This window comes from Nerophis ophidion, linkage group LG15, assembly GCF_033978795.1.
Source record: "Nerophis ophidion isolate RoL-2023_Sa linkage group LG15, RoL_Noph_v1.0, whole genome shotgun sequence".
NCBI lineage: Eukaryota > Metazoa > Chordata > Actinopteri > Syngnathiformes > Syngnathidae > Nerophis > Nerophis ophidion.
In genome coordinates this window covers 8,595,618-8,618,488 of record NC_084625.1, presented here as the reverse complement: position 1 = coordinate 8,618,488, position 22,871 = coordinate 8,595,618, and the positions used below count along the sequence as shown (strand labels likewise).

The window sequence follows — 22,871 nt, the reverse complement described above, 5'->3', positions numbered from 1 at the left end:
CAAACTAAGACAAACTCTTGAAGGGAACTTGCAGTCGCTGATCAACATGATCCTATCAGACAACGACGTGCAATACTTGCACAGGGGCTGACAAACACAAGTGTTTGTGTGCAAAGGGGACCGGCACGCTCGCCCCTAAGCTAACACACTGGTCTATTATTAGCAAAGACGCAAGCTGCACGGTCAATCACCTGCTTTACCTTCGCCCTGCTAAACCTTTACCTGACCGCCCCTCCCTTTCTTCACTGCGATAATGTTGCTGCAGAGGAAGAAGTTACATGACGGTAACATCGTGTCGGTTCCCTGCCTGAATAAAGCCATAGGAACCTTCTGATCTTTTCACTTGTGTCACTCATTTTATTTGCTATTAAATAATATACAACATTCACAATAGATCTTCTGAACCCTCTGAAGTACGCTCCCACAAGGCCCCTCCCACCTCAGAAGCAGGAAGTGCTGATTGGCTGTGATGTCAGGTCCCCATCCTCCACCTGCGTGCTACTCCATCACCGTCTTCTGGGTCTGGAACATACCGCCAATGGTCACCTGCAAGACAGTGCCAAAGTTTCATTGGTCGGATGTTTGCCTTTTTGGCATTTCGTGTGACTTTATTACTTATTATTTACCCACTTTGTTTGTGTATGCTGTGGGTTTCCAGGCGGCATGTCGCTGTGTCAATATTACCCAATGTGTTCAAATGCAAGGGCCAATTATGGTCAAGTGTGACGCCGCTGTGATGCACAAACTGCTGAGTCCTAACCAGATGTGTCCATACCTTTTTTTGCTGAGGGCCACGCACGGAAAAATTGAAGCATGCAGGGGCGATTTTGATATTTTTCATTTGCAAATCCAATTCAATTAATACATTTTTAATTTTAGGGCTCCTTTCAAGTTTGGTCCCAGGGACCTGGAAGTGTCCCAGTCATAATTATATTTAAAAATAAGTCATATATATATTTTGATATTTTTTATTTGCAAATCCAATTTAATAAATATATTTTTAATTTTAGGGCACCCTTCAAGTTTGGTCCCAAGGACCTGGAAGTGTTCCAGTCATAATTATATTTAAAAATAAGTCATATACATATTTTGATATTTTTTATTTGCAAATCCAATTCAATAAATATATTTTTAATTTTAGGGCTCCCTTCAAGTTTGGTCCCAGGGACCTGGAAGTGTCCCAGTCATAACTATGTTTTAAAATATGTCATATATATATTTTGATATTTTTTATTTGCAAATCCAATTCAATAAATATATTTTTAATTTTAGGGCTCCCATCAAGTTTGGTCCCAAGGACCTGGAAGTGTTCCAGTCATAATTATATTTAAAAATAAGTCATATATATATATATATATTTGATATTTTTTATTTGCAAATCCAATTCAATAAATATTTTTTTCTAATTTTAGGGCTCTCTTCAAGTTTGGTCCCAGGGACCTGGAAGTGTCCCAGTCATAATTCTATTCAAATGTAAGTATTTTTTTATATTCAAAGCTTAACTTCAGGTCTATCTGTCAATATACATTTTTTTAATGTTTTAATGTTCTATGCCGTTTTCGTCAAAACCCTCTTCCAATGGCACAATATATGCAATATTTTTCCCCAAACAAATTTTCAAAGTGGAATATTGGAGTAATTGAAAAATAACACAATAGGTCATTCATTCATAAAATTAGGGATGCACCGAAATGAAAATTTGTGGCCGAAGCCGAATAACATTTAAACGCTTGGCCGAAGGCCGAATACCGAATAATGAATGCAGTTTTTCACAATTTTTTTTATATTGCATAAATAGCCTAGAATAAATATTTAGACATGTTTTTCAAATAAAGTATGTTTTTATTAAATATTGACATTTTTTTAATATTCCAGTAGCCTTTGCTTTTCAAAAAAAGCACAAAGTTTTTCATTTATATTAGGCCTTCAAACAAAACATGCATTCCAAAAAAAAAAATAAAGTGCATTAAAGTGGATAAACCAACAACAAATGAATTATTGTCCTTTTGGCAAAAGTCTGCTTAGCAACAGTAGATATGCTAATAATGTAAACAGAAGGCTCAAGTAAATCTCAATTAAGTGTGTGCTTGTAACCTCATACACTTATACAGGTAGCCTACACAACAGGCTAATAATGTAAACAGAGGCCCCACTAAATCTCAATAAGTGTGTGCTTATAACCTCATACACTTATACAGGTAGCCTACACAACAGGCTAATAATGTAAACAGACGCCCCACTAAATCTCAATTAAGTGTGTGCTTGTAACCTCATACACTTATACAGGTAGCCTACACAACAGGCTAATAATGTAAACAGAAGGCTCAAGTAAATCTCAATTAAGTGTGTGCTTGTAACCTCATACACTTATACAGGTAGCCTACACAACAGGCTAATAATGTAAACAGAGGCCCCACTAAATCTCAATAAGTGTGTGCTTATAACCTCATACACTTATACAGGTACACAACATATCCCAACGTCACTGCACGTTGGTTGATTGCGTCACCGCGTCAAAAAATTGCGTCACACGCCACTATTCGGCCTTGTTTTTACTCATTCCACCGAAAGCCGAATGTGGCTTTTTTTGCCATATTCGGCCGAATATATTCGGTTACCGATTAATTGGTGCATCCCTACATAAAATTGATTCATTAATATTTTATGAGCATTGACAGTTTTAAAAAAAATCCAACCACAGTTATTGGGGATCCAAAACTCATAAAAGTGTTAAAAATAAGTGACACATTTTTTTTTTTTTAACTTTCAACTTCAGATGTGTCTGTAGATTTTCTTTTATTTTTATTTAAGTTTGTTTGGCACCATTAACCTCTGGAGGAATAGCTTCTGACTATAAGAAAAGAAGTTAAATAATAATTGATCATGCATGGATTGTTTATATAATAATACCGAAGATATAAAGAGAATAAATATTTTTTAAATAAATCGCTCCAATGCTGTAATGCATACCATGAATTATTCAACGTGGACCCCGACTTAAACAAGTTGAACAACTTATTGGGGTGTTACCATTTAGTGGTCAATTGTACGGAATATGTACTGTGCTGTGCAATCTACTAATAAAAGTTTCAATCAATCAAAAAGCATGTTTTTCCATCTTAACTATACTTAATGTTTTAATTGAAAAATAACAAAAGATCATTCATTCATAACATTTATTCATTAATATTTTTTGAGCATTGACAGTTTAAAAACAATCCAACCAAAATTCTTGGGGATCCAAAACTCATAAAAGTGTTAAAAATAAGTGTCATTTTTTTTTTTTTTTACTTTCAACTTCACATCTGTCTGTTGATTAGAATTTATTATTATTTTTTTTTTTTAAAGTTTGTTTGGCGCCATTAACCTCTGGAGAAATAGCTTCTGACTATAAGAAAATAAGTTAAATAATAATTGAACATGCATGGATTGTTTATATAATAAAACCAAAGATATAAAGAAAATATATATTGTTTAAATAAATCGCTCTAATGCTGTAATGCATACCATGAATTGATTAACGTGGACCCCGACTTAAACAAGTTCAACAAATTATATGGGTGTTACCATTTAGTGGTCAATTGTACGGAATACGTATTGAACTGTGCAATCTACTAATAAAAGTTTCAATCAATCAAAAAGCATGTTCTTCCATCTTAACTATATTTAATGTTGTAATTTAAAAATAACAATAGATCTTTCATTACTATTTTTTGAGCATAGACAGTTTAAAAAAAAAATCCAACCACAATCCCTGGGGATCCAAAACTCATTAAAGTGTTAAAAATAAGTGTACATTTTTTTTTTTTTTACTTTCAACTTCACATCTGTCTGTTGATTAGAATTTTTTTTATTCCTTAAGTTTGTTTGTTTCATTCCCTTTGTGTCAAAGAAAACTTTGTTTTACATTTGGTAAACACACAAAAAAAATGTCCCCAAAAAATAGAATTTTTGATGCGAAGTAATTAGAGCCTTGAATAAGTAAATAAATTATAACAATAATAATTTGAATCATTGTTTTTGTTTTGTTTTTAAATAGTATTTTCAGAATGTTAGAAAATAAAAATAATAACTGAGGGCCGCAAATGGCCCAGGGGCCACACTGATGCTAATTTCAGGCTTAACATTAAGTGTATTTCAGATGGAAAAACATACTTTTTGATTGACTGAGACTTTTATTAGTAGATTGCACAGCACAGTACATATTCCGTACAATTGACCACTAAATGGTAACACCTCAATAAGTTTTTCAACTTGTTTAAGTCGGGGTCCACGTTAATCAATTCATGGTATGCATTACAGCATTAGATCGATTTATCTAAAAAAAGATATTTTTTCTTTATATTTCGGTTTTATTATATAAACAATCCATGATCAATTATTATTGAACTTCTTTTCTTATAGTCAGAAGCTATTCCTCCAGAGGTTAATGGCGCCACGTCGCCACCAGAGGGCGACACGCACCAACAAATCACTGCTGGCTGTGCGTGGAGGGTGTGTGAGAGACGTCCTGATTGGCCAGCGTGTGCCGTAGGAGTGTGGCCCTCTGGACCAATCGGCAGGGAGGAGGCGTGGCCTTCATGTAAATTGCTGCGGCTGGATTGTCTCCATCACTTCGTCTCCTTCAACACATCTGACCTCTCACTTCCTGTCTGCCAACCCTGCTGCATAACTTTTCATGTTCTTCATGCACTTTAAAGTTCATCCAAGAAGGAAATGTTGATTTTGAGGATGACAGGAGTCCCAAGTTTGTGTTACAGAGTCTATATATTTATATATATTTAGATGCGAAAGTACTTAAAGTATGGCTGCCGTTGGTGTTTGACGCATTTAGACGTCTTCTACTCACCTGGGACTTCCTGTGTCAGCCTCCACACATGTTGGAACACGCCCGCACCCTCCTCGACGTTGCACTTTTAAGTGTTTCAACGTCCTGTGTGTGTTTTCTAAAGCCTCCTCATTCATTATTCACGGTCCTTCTAAAGGCCCGTTTAGAGTGCTCTTGTCTCTCTCCTCTTTTTCCGGAGGCACAATCACCACTCATAGGAGGGGCCATAGAGGTCGGTTGCATTGTGAGCTGGGCGGCAGCCGAAGGCAGGGCACTTGGCGGTCCGATCCTCGGCTACAGAAGCTAGCTCTTGGGACGTGGAACGTCACCTCACTGGGGGGGAAGGAGCCTGAGCTAGTGCGCGAGGTAGAGAAGTTCCGGCTGGATATAGTCGGACTCACCTCGACGCACAGCAAGGGCTCTGGAACCAGTTCTCTCGAGAGGGACTGGACCCTCTTCCACTCTGGCGTTGCCGGCAGTGAGAGGCGACGGGCTGGGGTGGCAATTCTTGTTTCTCCCCGGCTCAAAGCCTGTACGTTGGAGTTCAACCCGGTGGACGAAAGGGTAACCTCCCTCCGCCTTCGGGTGGGGGGACGGGTCCTGACTGTTGTTTGTGCTTACGCACCAAACAGCAGTTCAGAATACCCACCCTTTTTGGGTACACTCGAGGGAGTACTGGAAAGTGCTCCTCCGGGTGATTCCCTTGTCCTACTGGGAGACTTCAACGCTCACGTTGGCAACGACAGTGAAACCTGGAGAGGCGTGATTGGGAAGAATGGTCGCCCGGATCTAAACCCGAGTGGTGTTTTGTTATTGGACTTTTGTGCTCGTCACAGTTTGTCGATAACAAACACCATGTTCAAACATAAGGGTGTCCATATGTGCACTTGGCACCAGGACACCCTAGGCCGCAGTTCCATGATCGACTTTGTAGTTGTGTCATCGGATTTGCGGCCTCATGTTATGGACACTCGGGTGAAGAGAGGGGCGGAGCTTTCTACCGATCACCACCTGGTGGTGAGTTGGCTGCGATGGTGGGGGAAGATGCCGGACAGACCTGGCAGGCCCAAGCGCATTGTGAGGGTCTGCTGGGAACGTCTGGCAGAGTCTCCTGTCAGAGAGAGTTTCAATTCACACCTCCGGGAGAACTTTGAACATGTCACGAGGGAGGTGCGGGACATTGAGTCCGAGTGGACCATGTTCCGAACCTCTATTGTCGAGGCGGCTGATTGGAGCTGTGGCCGCAAGGTTGTTGGTGCCTGTCGCGGCGGTAATCCCAGAACCCGTTGGTGGACACCAGCAGTGAGGGATGCCGTCAAGCTGAAGAAGGAGTCCTATCGGGTTCTTTTGGCTCATAGGACTCCGGAGGCAGTGGACGGGTACCGACGGGCCAAGCGGTGTGCAGCTTTAGCGGTCGCGGAGGCAAAAACTCGGACATGGGAAGAGTTCGGGGAAGCCATGGAAAACGACTTCCGGACGGCTTCGAAGCGATTCTGGACCACCATACGGCGCCTCAGGAAGGGGAAGCAGTGCACTATCAACACCGTGTATGGTGCGGATGGTGTTCTGCTGACTTCGACTGCGGATGTTGTGGATCGGTGGAGGGAATACTTCGAAGACCTCCTCAATCCCACCAACACGTCTTTCTTTGAGGAAGCGGTGCCTGGGGAATCTGTAGTGGACTCTCCTATTTCTGGGGCTGAGGTCGCTGAGGTAGTTAAAAAGCTCCTCGGCGGCAAGGCCCCGGGGGTGGATGATATCCGCCCGGAGTTCCTTAAGGCTCTGGATGCTGTGGGGCTGTCTTGGTTGACAAGACTCTGCAGCATCGCGTGGACATCGGGGGCGGTACCTCTGGATTGGCAGACCGGGGTGGTGGTCCCTCTCTTTAAGAAGGGGGACCGGAGGGTGTGTTCCAACTATCGTGGGATCACACTCCTCAGCCTTCCCGGTAAGGTTTATTCAGGTGTACTGGAGAGGAGGCTTCGCCGGATAGTCGAACCTCGGATTCAGGAGGAACAGTGTGGTTTTCGTCCTGGTCGTGGAACTGTGGACCAGCTCTATACTCTCGGCAGGGTTCTTGAGGATGCATGGGAGTTTGCCCAACCAGTCTACATGTGCTTTGTGGACTTGGAGAAGGCATTCGACCGTGTCCCTCGGGAAGTCCTGTGGGGAGTGCTCAGAGAGTATGGGGTATCGGACTGTCTTATTATGGCGGTCCGCTCCCTGTATGATCAGTGTCAGAGCTTGGTCCGCATTGCTGGCAGTAAGTCGGACACGTTTCCAGTGAAGGTTGGACTCCGCCAAGGCTGTCCTTTGTCACCGATTCTGTTCATAACTTTTATGGACAGAATTTCTAGGCGCAGTCAAGGCGTTGAGGGGTTCCGGTTTGGTGGCCACGGGATTAGGTCTCTGCTTTTTGCAGATGATGTAGTCCTGATGGCTTCATCTGGCCGGGATCTTCAGCTCTCACTGGATCGGTTCGCAGCCGAGTGTGAAGCGACCGGAATGAGAATCAGCACCTCCAAGTCCGAGTCCATGGTTCTCGCCCGGAAAAGGGTGGAGTGCCATCTCCGGGTCGGGGAGGAGACCCTGCCCCAAGTGGAGGAGTTCAAGTACCTAGGAGTCTTGTTCACGAGTGGGGGAAGAGTGGATCGTGAGATCGACAGGCGGATCGGTGCGGCGTCTTCAGTAATGCGGACGTTGTATCGATCCGTTGTAGTGAAGAAGGAGCTGAGCCGGAAGGCAAAGCTCTCAATTTACCGGTCGATCTACGTTCCCATCCTCACCTATGGTCATGAGCTTTGGGTCATGACCGAAAGGATAAGATCACGGGTACAAGCGGCCGAAATGAGTTTCCTCCGCCGGGTGGCGGGGCTCTCCCTTAGAGATAGGGTGAGAAGCTCTGCCATCCGGGAGGAGCTCAACGTAAAGCCGCTGCTCCTCCACATCGAGAGGAGCCAGATGAGGTGGTTCGGGCATCTGGTCAGGATGCCACCCGAACGCCTCCCTAGGGATGTGTTTAGGGCACGTCCAGCTGGTAGGAGGCCACGGGGAAGACCCAGGACACGTTGGAAAGACTATGTCTCCCGGCTGGCCTGGGAACGCCTCGGGATCCCCCGGGAAGAGCTAGACGAAGTGGCTAGAGATAGGGAAGTCTGGGCTTCCCTGCTTAGGCTGCTGCCCCCGCGACCCGACCTCGGATAAGCGGAAGATGATGGATGGATGGATGGATGGAATATTTTCTCAAAAGCTGTCCTCCTCGGTCGAAAAACAACATTATTGTTGCTGTGTTTTCCGTTCTTTTACTTCCGAGTGGCGGCCCACCGGAAATTCATCTTGAGCGCCATAATTATATTCAAATTATCGATGTTCAAATAGGTAGAAAACTCTTATTTTGAAACCGTTTTACTTTGAAAGTGTCTCCTCTACTTAACAGCCATTGAAAGATTAGAACCCTCCCAAATATCCATCCATTTTCTACCGTTTATCCTTAATGTGGTCTCAGCTACAATCGGGTGGAAGGCGGCGTACACCCTGGACAAGTCGCCACCTCATCGCAGGGCCAACACAGATAGACAGACAACATTCACACACTAGGGACCATTTAGTGTTGCCAATCAACCCATCCCCAGGTGCATGTCTTTGGAGGTGGGAGGAAGCTGGAGTAGTGTGAAGTGAAGTGAATCATATTTATATAGCGCCTTTCTCTAGTGTCTCAAAGTGCTTTTACATACCTAAGTTACATTTAAACCAGTGTAGGTGGCACTGGGAGCAGGTGTGTAAAGTGTCTTGCCCAAGGACACAACAGCGGTGACTAGGATGGCGGAAGCGGGGATCGAACCTGGAACCCTCAAGTTGTTGGCACGGCCACTCTACCAGCCGAGCTATACAGCCCCTGTACCCGGAGGGAACCCACGCAGTCACGGGGAGAACATCCAAATTCCAATCACGATGACCCCGAGCCCGGGGATCAAACCCAGGACCTTTGTATTGTGAGGCACATGCACTAACCCTTTTATCCACCGTGCTTCCCCCTCCCAGATATATTACACTATATACATCCATTCATACATTATACTACTTATATTTAGCGATTTAGCTCGGTTGGTAGAGCGGCCGTGCCAACAACTTGAGGGTTGCAGGTTCGATTCCCGCTTCTGCCATCCTAGTCACTGCCGTTGTGTCCTTGGGCAAGACACTTTACCCACCTGCTCCCAGTGCCACCCACACTGGTTTAAATGTAACTTAGATATTGGGTTTCACCATGTAAAGCGCTTTGAGTCTCTAGAGAAAAAGAGCTATAAAAATATAATTCACTTCACTATATTTATTTTCATGAAAGAACACTGCGGCGACTTTTATTTTATTTTTTAGTAGTAGCGACTTCGTCCCGGTCAAATTTATTTTATTTTGACTTTATCGCACTGCGCATGCAAGTGACATAAAACAGTGGTTCTCAACCTTTTTTCAGTGATGTACCCTCTGTGAACATTTTTTTAATTCAAGTACCCCCTAATCGGAGCAAAGCATTTTTGGTTGAAAAAAAGAGATAAAGAAGTAAAATACAGCACTATGTCATCATTTTCTGATTTATTATATTGTATGACAGTGCAAAATATTGCTCATTCGTAGTAGTCTTTCCTGAACTATTTGGAAAAAAATATATAAAAATAACTAAAAACTTGTTGAAAAATAAACAAGTGATTCAATTTTAAATAAAGATTTCTACACATAGAAGTAATCATCAACTTAAAGTGCCCTCTTTGGGGATTGTAAAAGAGATCCATCTGGATTCATGAAATTCATTCTAAACATTTCTTCACAAAAAAAGAAATCTTTAACATCAAAATTTATGGAACATGTCCACAAAAATCGAGCTGTCAACACTGAATATTGCATTGTTGCATTTCTTTTCACAGTTTATGAACTTACATTCATATTTTGTTGAAGTATTATTCAATAAATATATTTATAAAGGATTTTGGAATTGTTGCTTTTTTAGAATATTTTAAAAAAATCTCACGTAGCCCTTGGCATACCTTCAAGTACCCCCAGGGGTACGCCTACCCCCTTTTGAGAGCCACTGACGTAGAGGACACATTGGGGCCACATGCGCTTTTGGCAATGGAGTCTGATAAAAATCACATTTAACTTGCAGGGTCAACAGTCAGCTGGAGAAAATCAGTTTGAAAGAAAAAAACCTAATTTGGCCACTTTGGTCTGCAGAGTGAACGTTTAAGTAAACATTTTAACAAACACATTCAAATGAAACTCGTCCGAGTTGAGGGAGGGAGGGAATTTCCCTTATTTTCCATCAGTTATGTGTCCACTGGTAAATATGCAAATTAGACGACGTCATCTAACAGCCACCCCACCCTCACTGCCATATATATATATATATATATATAAATATTTTAAATAAAGGTCTTCTCCCAACATGGCGGAGAAGAGATCCCGTATGAAAAAGGAGATTCCGCGGCAGGAAACTCCAACTCGTGTGAAAGCGATACCACCGCCGTCTGCCTGTGAGCGTCACCGATGTGTCTGTGTCTTGACCTTTAACATCAACACGCACCTCAATTATTTTTTTCTCTCCGCTGCAGTCTCATATTTTGCACTGTCTCGTTAAACAAGCCAACCAATCAGCTGCTGGGAAATGTAATCAATGAACAATGTAATTCATTAAGAGTGGACTGGCAGGTGCGTGTTCACTTCATTTTCTTGCGCACGGACAAAGATCAGACAGACACCTGGTCACCGGGAGAAAGGTCACCTGACACACACAGTCTACTATCAAAGAGCAAGGGTATTTAAAAAAAAAAGAAAGAACACAGGGGTTATAATCTTGGCTGTCACGGTGCTGTGAAGCAGCGGCAGCCTTGAGGGTGCACAGCTTCCAGGAGATGCAGGCGGGAAGGCGGGTAGACGGGGGCTGCGGATTTCCACTGATTGAACGAGGGAGGACGAACACAGGCGGGGGAGCGGGAAGGGGGCGGGGCTTAGGGCGAGGCAAATGAGCGGGGGCCGGAGGAGGAGGTGACGCAGGCGTTCACGCAGGGTGTTGTCCTACTTTCGTCTGCGCGGCATTCCCAAAAGCGCAGGGTGCATCATCACTGAGGGGCGATTTCACGAGCACGCCGCAGCAAAAGTACACATGGGCGGCCGTAACGATAGATTGACTGTTGATGGGAGACGCCGTGGCGCGTGCTACTCGGGTGCAGCCAGCAGGGGCGCCATTGGCAATGCACCTGACAGGTAAAATCTCCCTTGGAGAAATTTACTGTCGCCTGACTGGGATTCTGTCGGAGTAACCCGGAATGACAGAAAGGAAACCAAAGCTGAGTGACACCGGGGTGACATTAAGCGGCACTAATGGCCACACACACACACACACACACACACACGCACACACACGCACGCACGCACACGCACGCACACACACGCACACACACACACACACACACGCTGCACTAGTGGCAGCAGGCGGACAACCTGTGAGTGAATCTATCCATCAAACCGCCTCTGCAATCCTCCTCTTCCTCCCTGCTTCCCCCCCCCCTTTTAAGACTTGTTGTTAAACACCGACGCGCTTCCTCTGCTCATTAAACACAACTTGCTGATTTAGATCTGCGGCTGCAATCCATCATCTTTACTCCCTAACCGAGTTACAACAGTACAAACACAATAAGGCGGCGACGACGAGGGAAGGTGAACTCAAAGCGGGAGTGGCCGGCGTGTGAGACGAGTGTACGATCTGAGTGTGGGCATCACCTGTCTCTTTATCAGTGCCAGCGACTGCCAGCCGTCCAGCAACAGCGTCTCCACCCTTTTGGGGTCCTCTACTTTCCTGTTGGCCCTGAAGGCATCGCGCACCCTCCGCATTGCATAGGTCCTGCAACACACAAACACACTTTGTTGTCATGTGAGCTACAAAGTCACATTACAAGTCCCAAAATATGTTCAAAAGGTTCATTTAGCCCAGTGGTTTATTTATCTATTTATTTCTCATAAAGAAATACAATCATGTGTGCTTAGGGACTGTATCCCTGCAGACTGTATTGATCCATATCAGGGGTGTCAAACTCAAATACAGAGTGGGCCAAAATGTAAAACCGAACAAAGCCGCGGGCCGAGGTTGAACAAATGAACATTTTAATAGGGACCCAAACAAGTTTTGCATTGAATATTGAACAAGCAAGGCTTATATAACTTTATAGTGACATGCAAAATCAAGTTTCAAATAATAATAAATAATTAAAAAATATCAATGGCGCATCAAATAAAATTTAAATAAAAATTGAATGCCTCTTTTCGGGCGATGGGGTTGAGGTGGACGCGGTTTGGTGATAGCGGGGGGTGTATATTGTAGCGTCCCGGAAGAGTTAGTGCTGCAAGGCTTTCCGGATATTTGTTCTGTTGTGTTTATGTTGTGTTACGGTGCGGAAGTTCTGCCGAAATGTGTCATTCTTGTTTAGTGTGGGTTCACAGTTTGGCGCATATTTGTAACAGTGTTAAAGTTATTTATACGGCTACCCTAAGTGTGACCTGTATGGCTGTTGACCAAGTATGCCTTGCATTCACATGTGTGTGTGTGTATAAGCCGGGGGACAGGAGAGGCTTCGCGGTGTCTTGACTGGGTGAGCAGGTGTCGGACAACTCAGTCACCTTGGACGTATCCTCGCTCATCCATGCGGACTGGACACTGGCCGAGAGTGGAGTCGGCTGTCTTGGTTGCTTTCTTGGGTCTGCTTCTGTCTCTGGCCATGCTCCCTCCTCCCCAGCAGACGATGGCGTGGAACACCGCAGAGGCCACCACAGTTTCTTTTACTTTTTATTCATAGCTGTATGTAGAAGTGTCTGGTTGTATCTGCTGCTATAATGTCTTTAATGTCCTCTGTGTTCTTTGATGTTTGACTATGGCTATGAGTTGTTGTTTTTTTCCCTTGGCCTCAGTCTGCACCCCCACTCCAGGGCCTAGGCTAAGACCGATTTTTTTAAATTTTATTTTAATCTTCTATTTTTTTCTCCCCCCCTTGTTTACCTGTATGTCATCTTTTTTGTAAGGGGCGCTGGAAGCCGGCAGACCCGTCAGCGATCCTGTTCTGTCTCCCTGTAATGTTTGTCTGATCTTGAATGGGATTGTGCTGAAAATTGTAATTTTCCTGAAGGAACTCTCCTGACGGAATAAATAAAGTACTATCTAATCTATTTAATCTTATGTGACTGGGCCGGCACGCTGTTTGTATAGAGGAAAAGCGGACGTGGAGACAGGTTGTACAGAATGCCAAAGGCAGTGCCTTTAAAGCCCAACCCAAATATTGTTGTCCGGGATGAAATTTGGGAGGGGCACTGAACTTCGGGAGTCTCCCGGAAAAATCTAGAGGGTTTGCAAGTAAGAGTGTTAGTGGTGAATGCGGTGTTACTGTTAATGCCAGCTCTTATGTTAATTTGATATTGCCTCAAGGGCCAAGTGAAATTACACGGCGGGCCAAATTTGGCCCGCGCGCCAGAGTTTGACACCCATGATCTATATTGATATATAATGTATATATTGTGTTTTTTATGTTGATTCAATAACTAAAAAAATATATATATATATCATTTTTATTTTTATTTTATTTTTTAATTTGTTGTGTGGCCCAAGTGGTTGGGGACCACTGCTTTAAGGTGTGCCAAGGGGTACGTGGGATTTTTATATATTTATTGAATAATACATCAACAAAATATGAATGTAAGTTCATAAACTGTGAAAAAAAATGCAACAATGCAATATTCAGTGTTGAAAGCTGGATTTTTTGTGGACATGTTCCATAAATATTGATGTTAAAGATTTGTTTTTTGTGAAGAAATGTTCAGAATGAAGTTCATGACTCCTGATTGATCTCTATTACAATCCCCAAAGAGGGCACTTTAAGTTGATGATTACTTCTATGTGTAGTAGGGGTGTAACGGTACGTGTATTTGTATTGAACCGTTTCGGTACGGGGGTTTCGGTCCGGTTCGGAGGTGTATCGAACGAGTTTGTAAGCTAATGTCTTAAAAAGCTGCTTTGCAAAGCCAATCAGCAGTGCGTATTCAGAGTGCATGTAGTCAATGCTTCAGTGTCGAGCAGGTATGTGTTTACCATGTGAGCAGCAGACAGCGTACTCTCCCCAAATGATAAAAAACACCTCCCAGTCACAACTACTACTAACATCACTATGAGCCCGTTGACCTTCTAGAAACCTAAACTGCAGCTCAGCTCGCTCGCAGTTCTGTCTTGAGGTGAAGGCTAATTAGCTTTTAGCGTAACGTTAGCTCATTCTGCTGTGTGTGTGTGCGTGTGTTAGGGTCAGCAAAGCCCTGTCTCTCTGTTGTTTAACATGAACTCCATGGTGTTCAGGGATGAATAGTCTATCCTATTGCTATTGTAATATTTTTTCAGCTATAGTTATATTAATCATTAGTAATGTAGCAGCCTAGTTTTGAATGGCAGGGTCCCTGCTATCACATGTTGACAAAAATATAACATTTACATAATAAAAGTCAACTACAGGCTTCCCAAATGCTGTAAAAAATTAAGCATGATGAGTTGACTTGAAACTGTCTTATGTTGCACTTTTTATATGTAGAACAAAGGTTTCGTAATTTTATTTAATCCAAGCAACAACTTGAGGCAGTTTAATTTGATTTAATGTGGGCAGAATTATTATAGTGTTCCCAATATTAAAAGGATAAAGCCATTGTTTAAAAATTTGGTAAATAAATAACCCCAAAAATTATTTTGTTGTTTTCTTACTGTACCTAAAATAAACCAAACCGTGACCTCTAAACCGAGGTACGTACCGAACCAAAATTTTTGTGTACCGTTACACCCCTAATGTGTAGAAATCTTTATTCATAATTGAATCACTTGTTATTTTTATATCTTTTTTTCCATATAGTTCAAGAAAGACAATTACAAATGAGCAATATTTTGCGCTGTTATACAATTCAATAAATCAGAAACTGATGACATAGTGCTGTATTTTACTTCTTTCTCTCTTTTTTCCAACCAAAAATGCTTTGCTCTGATTAGTGCAGAGGTCGGGAACCTTTTTGGCAGAGAGAGCCATGAAAGCCAAATATTTAAAAATGTATTTCCGTGAGAGCCATATCATATTTTTTAACACTGAATACAACTAAATGCGTGCATTTTTAAGTAAGCCCAACATCTTTAGAGTACAATAAGTCTCTTATTTTGTTTAAAAACATTGTTATTCTGAAGCTAACCAATAATAAATGAAATACTTCCTAGCAAATAATGCGACTTCTTGAACAGGTGCGGTAGAAAACGGATGGATGTATTAGAATGCAAGAAAATGTATTATATTTTGAACGTTATTTTTAAAACTGATTACCAGCGGAATTATTCATTACTTATCGTGTTAAGCAATGTCAGCTAAGATTTAAAAAAGATCCACATCTGGCTCCAGAGCCATAGGTTCACTAACCCCTGGATTAAAGTTAAAGTTAAAGTACCAATGATTGTGACACACACTCTTGGAGTGGCGAAATTATTCTCTGCATTTGACCCATCACCCTTGATCACCTCCTGGGAGGTGAGAGGGGCAGTAGGGGGTACTTGAATTAAAAAAATGTTCACAGGGGGTCCATCACTGAAAAAAGGTTGAGAACTGGCAGCTGGCTTTCTGCCACACAGGAGTCCACGTGGAGAGACCGGGGAAGATGCGAACTAACGTTGAGCGTTGAGATGGACAAGCTTCACGGAGCTCTGGCTAAACGAGCCTGTATTGGACACTTCGGTCTCCCTAGACGTAGTCTCGCTCATCCATGCGGACTGGAAATTGACCGAGAGCTAGTGGGCAGCCTAGGACACAGTTGGCTCTCTTGGTTGCTTTGTTCGGTCTGTCCCATTCTCTGGCAGTGCAGGTGACGTGTGGAGCACAGCAGAGACCACAGCGGTGTTTTTGTTTTCTTTGTCTAAGCATGATGAAATCATATGTGCACAATATGTAATATTATTTGCTCATTTAAATTTTTTTCCGTGTTTGACTTTTGTAGCTATGTGGGGAAATAGCGCCGCTATAGTGAAAACTGGTCGCATCAGCTCTGGGCTCTTTTAATGTATTTTATGTCCTTTGTGTTTTTACCTTATTTTTGTATCTGCGCCGCAACCACATAATTTCCCCGTTGTGGGATAAAGTCTATACTATTCTATCCTATCCTTCCCAGGGGTCACACAAGCTCCCCCTCTTTTTGAGAAGAAATAGCCTCATCGCAACAAAAAAAAAAAACAATCAAACCTTCAAGTCCCATGCCGCTGCTTATTTTAAGATGTTTAGCGAAGCCTACTTGGGGCCGGTCAGACACAGTATCATGTCGATGGGAGAAGTTTGTTTATTTTACTTTCATCATATCACGAAGACGCAACTTCAAAAGCATGCATTTGAGCGCCTCTTCCTTTAAAAGTGGAGTGAATAATCAAAGGGATGAAAGATTTTTCTCAAGTTTGGAGGGAATCATATTACTGTTAGAACGTCATTAAAAACTATTTTTTTTACATTATGGCAGACTTTAAAAAAATAAAAAACGAAGGACACAAGCCTAAAGAGAAGCTGTACAACAACACAAAAAATGGAATAAAGTCATAAATGATAAAGTGATTCTGACCCAAACTCAACTGGATGGACTTCACAGCCAAATTACTGCAGGTTGACAGCTGAGGGGCGCGGATCGCAGGCGTAGGTCGCCCGAGTCTGAGCGACTGGGCTCTGTCGGCGCTAATTTGATTTGTGAGGCTTGTGGACAGAAAACACCACGCTGGAGATCAATAAACCGATAGTCGGCCAGGAGAGGGAGTGTACACAACGTTGTGGTCCACCTCCTGTTAGGACAGGCCAGGACTCTAATGATGTTGTTTTGTGAACACATGTCAAGTTCTGGGGGGAAACCAATTACTGGCCTGCATTCTTCCTCTTGATGGAGCAGGGCTGCATGCGGCACAGCTGGCAGGCTCCTCTGCCACCTTGAGAAGTTTCACTTTCACTCTTTTTATTTGTGTGCGTGCGTGCTGCTCATTTAGGATTTAAGGCCGAGCCAGTAAAGCAGCGATGGATCGGATTTACGAGCCGTCGTTAAACACGAGCGGCGTACAAGGACATGATGGAGGGATGACGAGCCAATGCGTTTTATAAGACGGAGGAAAAGAAGACAGAAAGAGATGAGGAGGAGATAAAAAGAAAACTCTTTTTTACGTCATTTGACTTTGGGGGGGAACCTTCCGGCCTGATTCTGATCCGACGAACATTTGTTGTTGTTTCCTCTACCCTGCGACTCACAGGAGCTGCACTGAAGCACTTTCTCCTGCAGAGATTCATCAAAGTTTCATCCCTCGTCTGCTCTTATTTCCATCTCCTCTTCTCCCAGACTCAGCAAACATCTCCGCCGCGACTTGTAGGAGGTTCTGCCGGCGCCGGCGTCAGCTGCCGTTTCGGAGCCTGCAGCGACGTCTTGACACAATCAGGTCATCTCTTGACAATCAACAAGTGCATGGGCGTTACCATCTTCTCCTGTTGAGTCTCCCTCCTTAAAGGCCTACTGAAACCCACTACTACCGACCACGCAGTCTGAATGTTTGTTTACATATCAATGATGAAATATTAACATTGCAACACATGCCAATACGGCCTTTTTAGTTTACTAAATAGCAATTTTAAATTTCGCGCGGAAGTATCATGCTAAAACGTCGCGGTAATTTGTTCAATTAATAATGGAGACGTCAAAGAAGAAAGATGTAAGTGGAAAGCGGTGTATTGCGGCTGCATTTAGCAAGAAAAACACAGCCAGTGTTTACATTCCCGAAAGATGACAGTGAAGCTTTACTATGGAACAGAGCGGTCAAGCGAACATGGTTCCCTAGCACATGTCAACCGGCAGGTTTCGGTGAGAAAATGGTGGTAATAAGTCGGCTCTTACCGTAGACATGAGCAAAGAGCTTGCGTCGTTCCTCCTGCACCTGCCAAAGAGGCAGGTGCGACTCTCTTGCCTCCTCCCACCGGCCGCCCCCGACCGTCGGATGCTTCCACCGTGGAGTAAGGGAAAAAAATTGAAATTTCAGCCCGGCCCCAATGGCTGCTTACGCCTCTTTGAGAAACGTGGCTTCCCTCGGAGACACTGGCGGTCACCACACCCCTCCGACTTTCAGGTTGTAGAGGTACGACCATATAATCTCACTAAAACACTAGCAACACAATAAGCAGACAAGGGATTTTCCAGAATTATCCGAGTATAATTGTCTAATAACATCTGAATCGCTTTTCCTAGTCCTTCACTCTCACTTTCCTCATCCACGAATCTTTCATCCTTTCTGAAATTAATGGGGAAATCGTCGCTTTCTATGTCTGAATCTCTCTCGCTGCTGGTGGCCATGATTGTAAACAATGTGAGGAGCTCCACAACCCGTGACTTCAAGCGCACATTGTCTGCTACTTCCGGTACAGGCAAGGCTTTTTTATTAGCGACCAAAAGTTGTGAACTTTATCGTCGATGTTCTCTACTAAATCCTTTCAGCAAAAATATGGCAACATCGCGAAATGATCAAGTATGACACATAGAATGGACCTGCTATCCCCGTTTAAATAAGAAAATCTTATTTCAGTAGGCCTTTAACACTGAATGTGGTGCCTTTGTGAGTTTATTAAGTGGGCGAAAATGCTGAGGCAGTAACTGTACAGCAAGAGGGATTACTAGGGATTAACAAAATAAAAGGAAGTGAAACTGAAAGTAAAACCAATTAAATGAATTGAAGTAAGCCAATTAGCGACTCACTTAAGGGTAAGTTAGACTATAATTCAATTCAATTAAAAAAATTGCATTTGTCCCCAGGGGTCAAATATAAACACACTCATTATTGTACTAACACAAATCGCTCATTTATTATTATATTAACACAAACATTTTAGCTGGAACATGTGTCTCACAATACGAAGGTCCTGAGTTCAAGCCCGGGCTCGGGATCTTTCTGTGTGGAGTTTGCATGTTCTCCCTGAGACTGCGTGGGTTCCCTCCGGGTACTCCGGCTTCCTCCCACCTCCAAAAACAAAATAAAAATAAAAGTCGCCGCACTTTAAAAATGAGTGTTTTTTTCTGTGAAAATAAATGAAAGTAGTTTAATGTATGAATGGATGTATAGAGTGTAATATATTTGGGAGGGTGAAGACCGGTGAAACGGGGGATAGTACGTGTGCCTCACAATACAAAAATCCTAGGTTCGATTCCTGGGCTCGGGGTCCTTGTGATTGCCGTTTGCATGTTCTCCCCGTGACTGCGTGGGCTTCCTGGGGATAGGTTGATTGGCAACACTAAATGGTCCCTAGTGTGTGAATGTGAGTGTGAATGTTGTCTATCTGTGTTGGCCCTGTGATGAGGTGGTGACTTGTCCAGGGTGTATCCCGCCTTCCGCCCGAATGCAGCTGAGATAGGGTCCAGCACCCCCCGCGACCCCAAAAAGTACAAGCGGTAGAGAATGGATGGATGCGTTTGTCCCCAGGGGTCAAATGTAAACACACTCATTATCGTACTAACACAAATCGCCCATTTATTATCATATTAACACAAACATTTTAGCTGGAACACCTCACACCCAGGCCCTGTGATGAGATAGCGACTTGTCCAGGGTGTATCCCGCCTTCCGCCCGAATGCAGCTGAGATTGACTACAGCACCTCCCGCGACTCCGGTAGGGACAAGCGGTAGAAAAATGGATGGACCTCACACCCATGTTGATGGACAATTAATACAGCTTCCGTAGAAACAGCATTAGCGCGACTGTGTTTTTGTTTGATTGATCGAGACTTTTATCAGTAGATTACGCAGTAGGGCTGGGCGATATATCGATTGATTGATTGATTGATTAATTGAGACTTTTATCAGTAGATTACGCAGTAGGGCTGCGCGATATATCGATTGATTGATTGATTAATTGAGACTTTTATCAGTAGATTACGCAGTAGGGTTGGGCGATATATCGATTGATTGATTAATTGAGACTTTTATTAGTAGATTATGCAGTAGGGCTGGTCTCTGTGCGATGTAGAAAATGATTATATCGTAATATTCGAGTATACGTTCTCACGCAGTTGCTTTTAGCTGCGGGCATTACACTTTAGGCTCTTCTCACTCCTTCCTTCTCGAAGACAAGCAGGCGCACATTCTTACATACGTCACATACTGTCACGTCATACCTCGCACACGTATACGCCCTCGCAGAGCAGAGAGCTGGCAGACTGGGCTACGTTTGCTGCTAATGTAACCGTACGAGTGGGAATACGAGAGAAAGAAGGTGCGGATCTGGTAACAAATGAAGGAAGACTTAATTCCCAATAAAAACAACAGGGTTTCCATCGTCTGGCGGTGGTTCGGCTTCAAGTGGGAATATGTCGAACAGCGGCATAGCTCGGTTGGTAGAGCGGCCGTGCCAGTAACTTGAGGGTTGCCAGTTCGATTCCCGCTTCCGCCAGCCTAGTCACTGCCGTTGTGTCCTTGGGCAAGACACTTTACCCACCTGCTCCCAGTGCCACCCACACTGGTTTAAATGTAACTTAGATATTGGGTTTCACTATGTAAAGCGCTTTGAGTCACTGGAGAAAAGCGCTATATAAATATAATTCACTTCACTTCACAACCGTAATTTGTCAAGTGTGGGGCAAAAGCGTTGCTATAAAAAGTAGCATTACTGCTAATATGTAGCATCATTTGAAAAGTCACTCGCTAGAGAATGAAGAGAATTTCATAACCGTAGTAACATACCACATAGTGAAGGACGAATACTATTTGATCTCCTATTATATTTGACACTTAAAATGTCTCGGACAACCTTGCACTTTATGTTTTGGAAATGACTTGAAGGTTTGTGCCATTGTTTAATAACTTTAATAAATACACTTTTGGTCAAATGACTTAGTTGTGATTTCCTTCTCTGCATGAAAGTTTAAAAGTAGCATACCGTATTTCCTTGAATTGCCGCTGGGGCGCTAATTAATTTAAAACCTCTTCTCACTCCTGCGCTTACCAAAGGCACGCGGTAAAAGTAAGCATGCGCTAATTATTTTAAAACCTCTTCTTACTCCGGCACTTACCAAAGGGATGCAGTCAAAATTTGAGTGTGATGTAAGCTTGGACCTTAAATCCTACTAAATAGTAGGGATGCACCGAAATGGAAATTTGTGGCCGAAGCCGAATAAAACTTAAACGCTTGGCCAAAGGCCGAATACCGAATAATGAATGCAGTTTTTCACATTTTTTTTTATATTGCATAAATAGCCTAGAATAAATATTTAGACATGTTTTTCAAATAAAGTATTTTTTTATTGAATATTGACATTTTTTTAATATTCCATTAGCCTTTGCTTTTCAAAAAAAGCACAAAGTTGTTCATTTATATTAGGCCTTCAAACAAAACATGCATTCAAAAAAAAAACAAAGTGCATTAAAGTGGATAAACCAACAACAAATGAATTATTGTCCTTTTGGCAAAAGTCTGCTTAGCCACAGTAGATATGCTAATAATGTAAACAGAAGGCTCAAGTAAATCTCAATTAAGTGTGTGCTTGTAACCTCATACACTTATACAGGTACATAACATATCCCACCAGATGAGGTGGTTCGGGCATCTGGTCAGGATGCCACCCGAACGCCTCCCTAGGGAGGTGTTTAGGGCACGTCCAAACGGTAGGAGGCCACGGGGAAGACCCAGGACACGTTGGGAAGACTATGTCTCCCGGCTGGCCTGGGAACGCCTCGGGATCCCCCGGGAAGAGCTAGACGAAGTGGCTGGAGAGAGGGAAGTCTGGGCTTCCCTGCTTAGGCTGCTGCCCCCGCGACCCGACCTCGGATAAGCGGAAGACGATGGATGGATGGATGGATGGACAACATATCCCAACGTCACCTCACGTTGGTTGATTGCGTCACCGCGTCAAAAAATTGCGTCACACGCCACTATTCGGCCTTGTTCTTAACTCATTCCACCGAAGGCCGAATGTGGCTTTTTTTTGCCATATTCGGCCGAATATATTCGGTTACCGATTAATCGGTGCATCCCTACTAAATAACTCTTAATCTTCTTCCCTTCATGCGATTTCAAAGTACCGGTATTGAAATCAGCCTCCTCCATTTTGAAAATGATGACTTATTTTTTGTTTGATTGATTGATACTTTTATTAGTAGATTGCACAGTTCAGTACATATTCCGTACAATTGACCACTAAATGGTAACAAGCCAATAAGTTTTTCAACTTGTTTAAGTCGGGGTCCACGTTAATCAATTCATGGGAAGTGTCACTCTTAACGTCACGAGTTTGACTAAGCATGTTGTAATTATTTTGCGAAGTGAGTTTGACCCGGCAATAATTCAAGGCAGGCGCGTACTATATGCCCTGCGGGGATTCAAGGAAATACGGTATACTCCTTGGGTTCGCGGGGGGCGCTAGAGCGTATCTCAGCTACAATCGGGCAGTGTACACCCTGGACAAATGTTCCCGACATCTACAAAGCAATTAACTGCCTGCTGCCACCTACTGATATGGAAGTGTATTACACAGTTACTGTACTGAGCTCTTGACGACACAGACAATAATTATTAGTTTGCAAAAAATATTTTTAACGCAATTAGGTGAAGTTACATAATCACACCAAACAATATTTCACGGGACACTAGTGTGCCGCGGCACGGTGGTTGAAATAACAATATGGATTAAATAACAATGTGGATTCAGTGACGTCAGAGATCAACAGACCGGCTACATTAGCATCCATCACACAGCTCGCTGAACGGTTAAACCCACCTGTGAAAAGATTGTATTTACTGAGGTGTATGACTTGCCTGTAATTGTAGGAGGTGAAGTTGCTGCTTTCTCGCAAAAGCATCCGATAGAGAGACAAAACCTGCGTAGTGGGGCAAGCCGCCATCATGTTGCTAACAGCAATCCTCGCTTCAACTCCGCTCAAGACCCCGCTTACGACTGAGCCCAAAGAGCGCCTGTTCACAATTGATGGTTGTGTGACTG

The 22,871-nt window shown here is 43.2% G+C and overlaps 1 protein-coding gene across 1 annotated transcript; it reads right to left on the bottom strand.

Annotated features, from left to right (window-relative positions):
• Positions 1-334: 334 nt before the first annotated feature.
• Positions 335-22,847, bottom strand: LOC133569216 (LYR motif-containing protein 4B-like). Its single transcript, XM_061921446.1, has 3 exons — positions 22,688-22,847; positions 11,600-11,720; positions 335-546 (listed from the first exon to the last, which is right to left on the bottom strand). Exons 1-3 carry the CDS (start codon positions 22,774-22,776, stop codon positions 499-501), a joined length of 258 nt encoding a protein of 85 aa, XP_061777430.1. The 5' UTR covers positions 22,777-22,847; the 3' UTR covers positions 335-498.
• Positions 22,848-22,871: the final 24 nt, after the last annotated feature.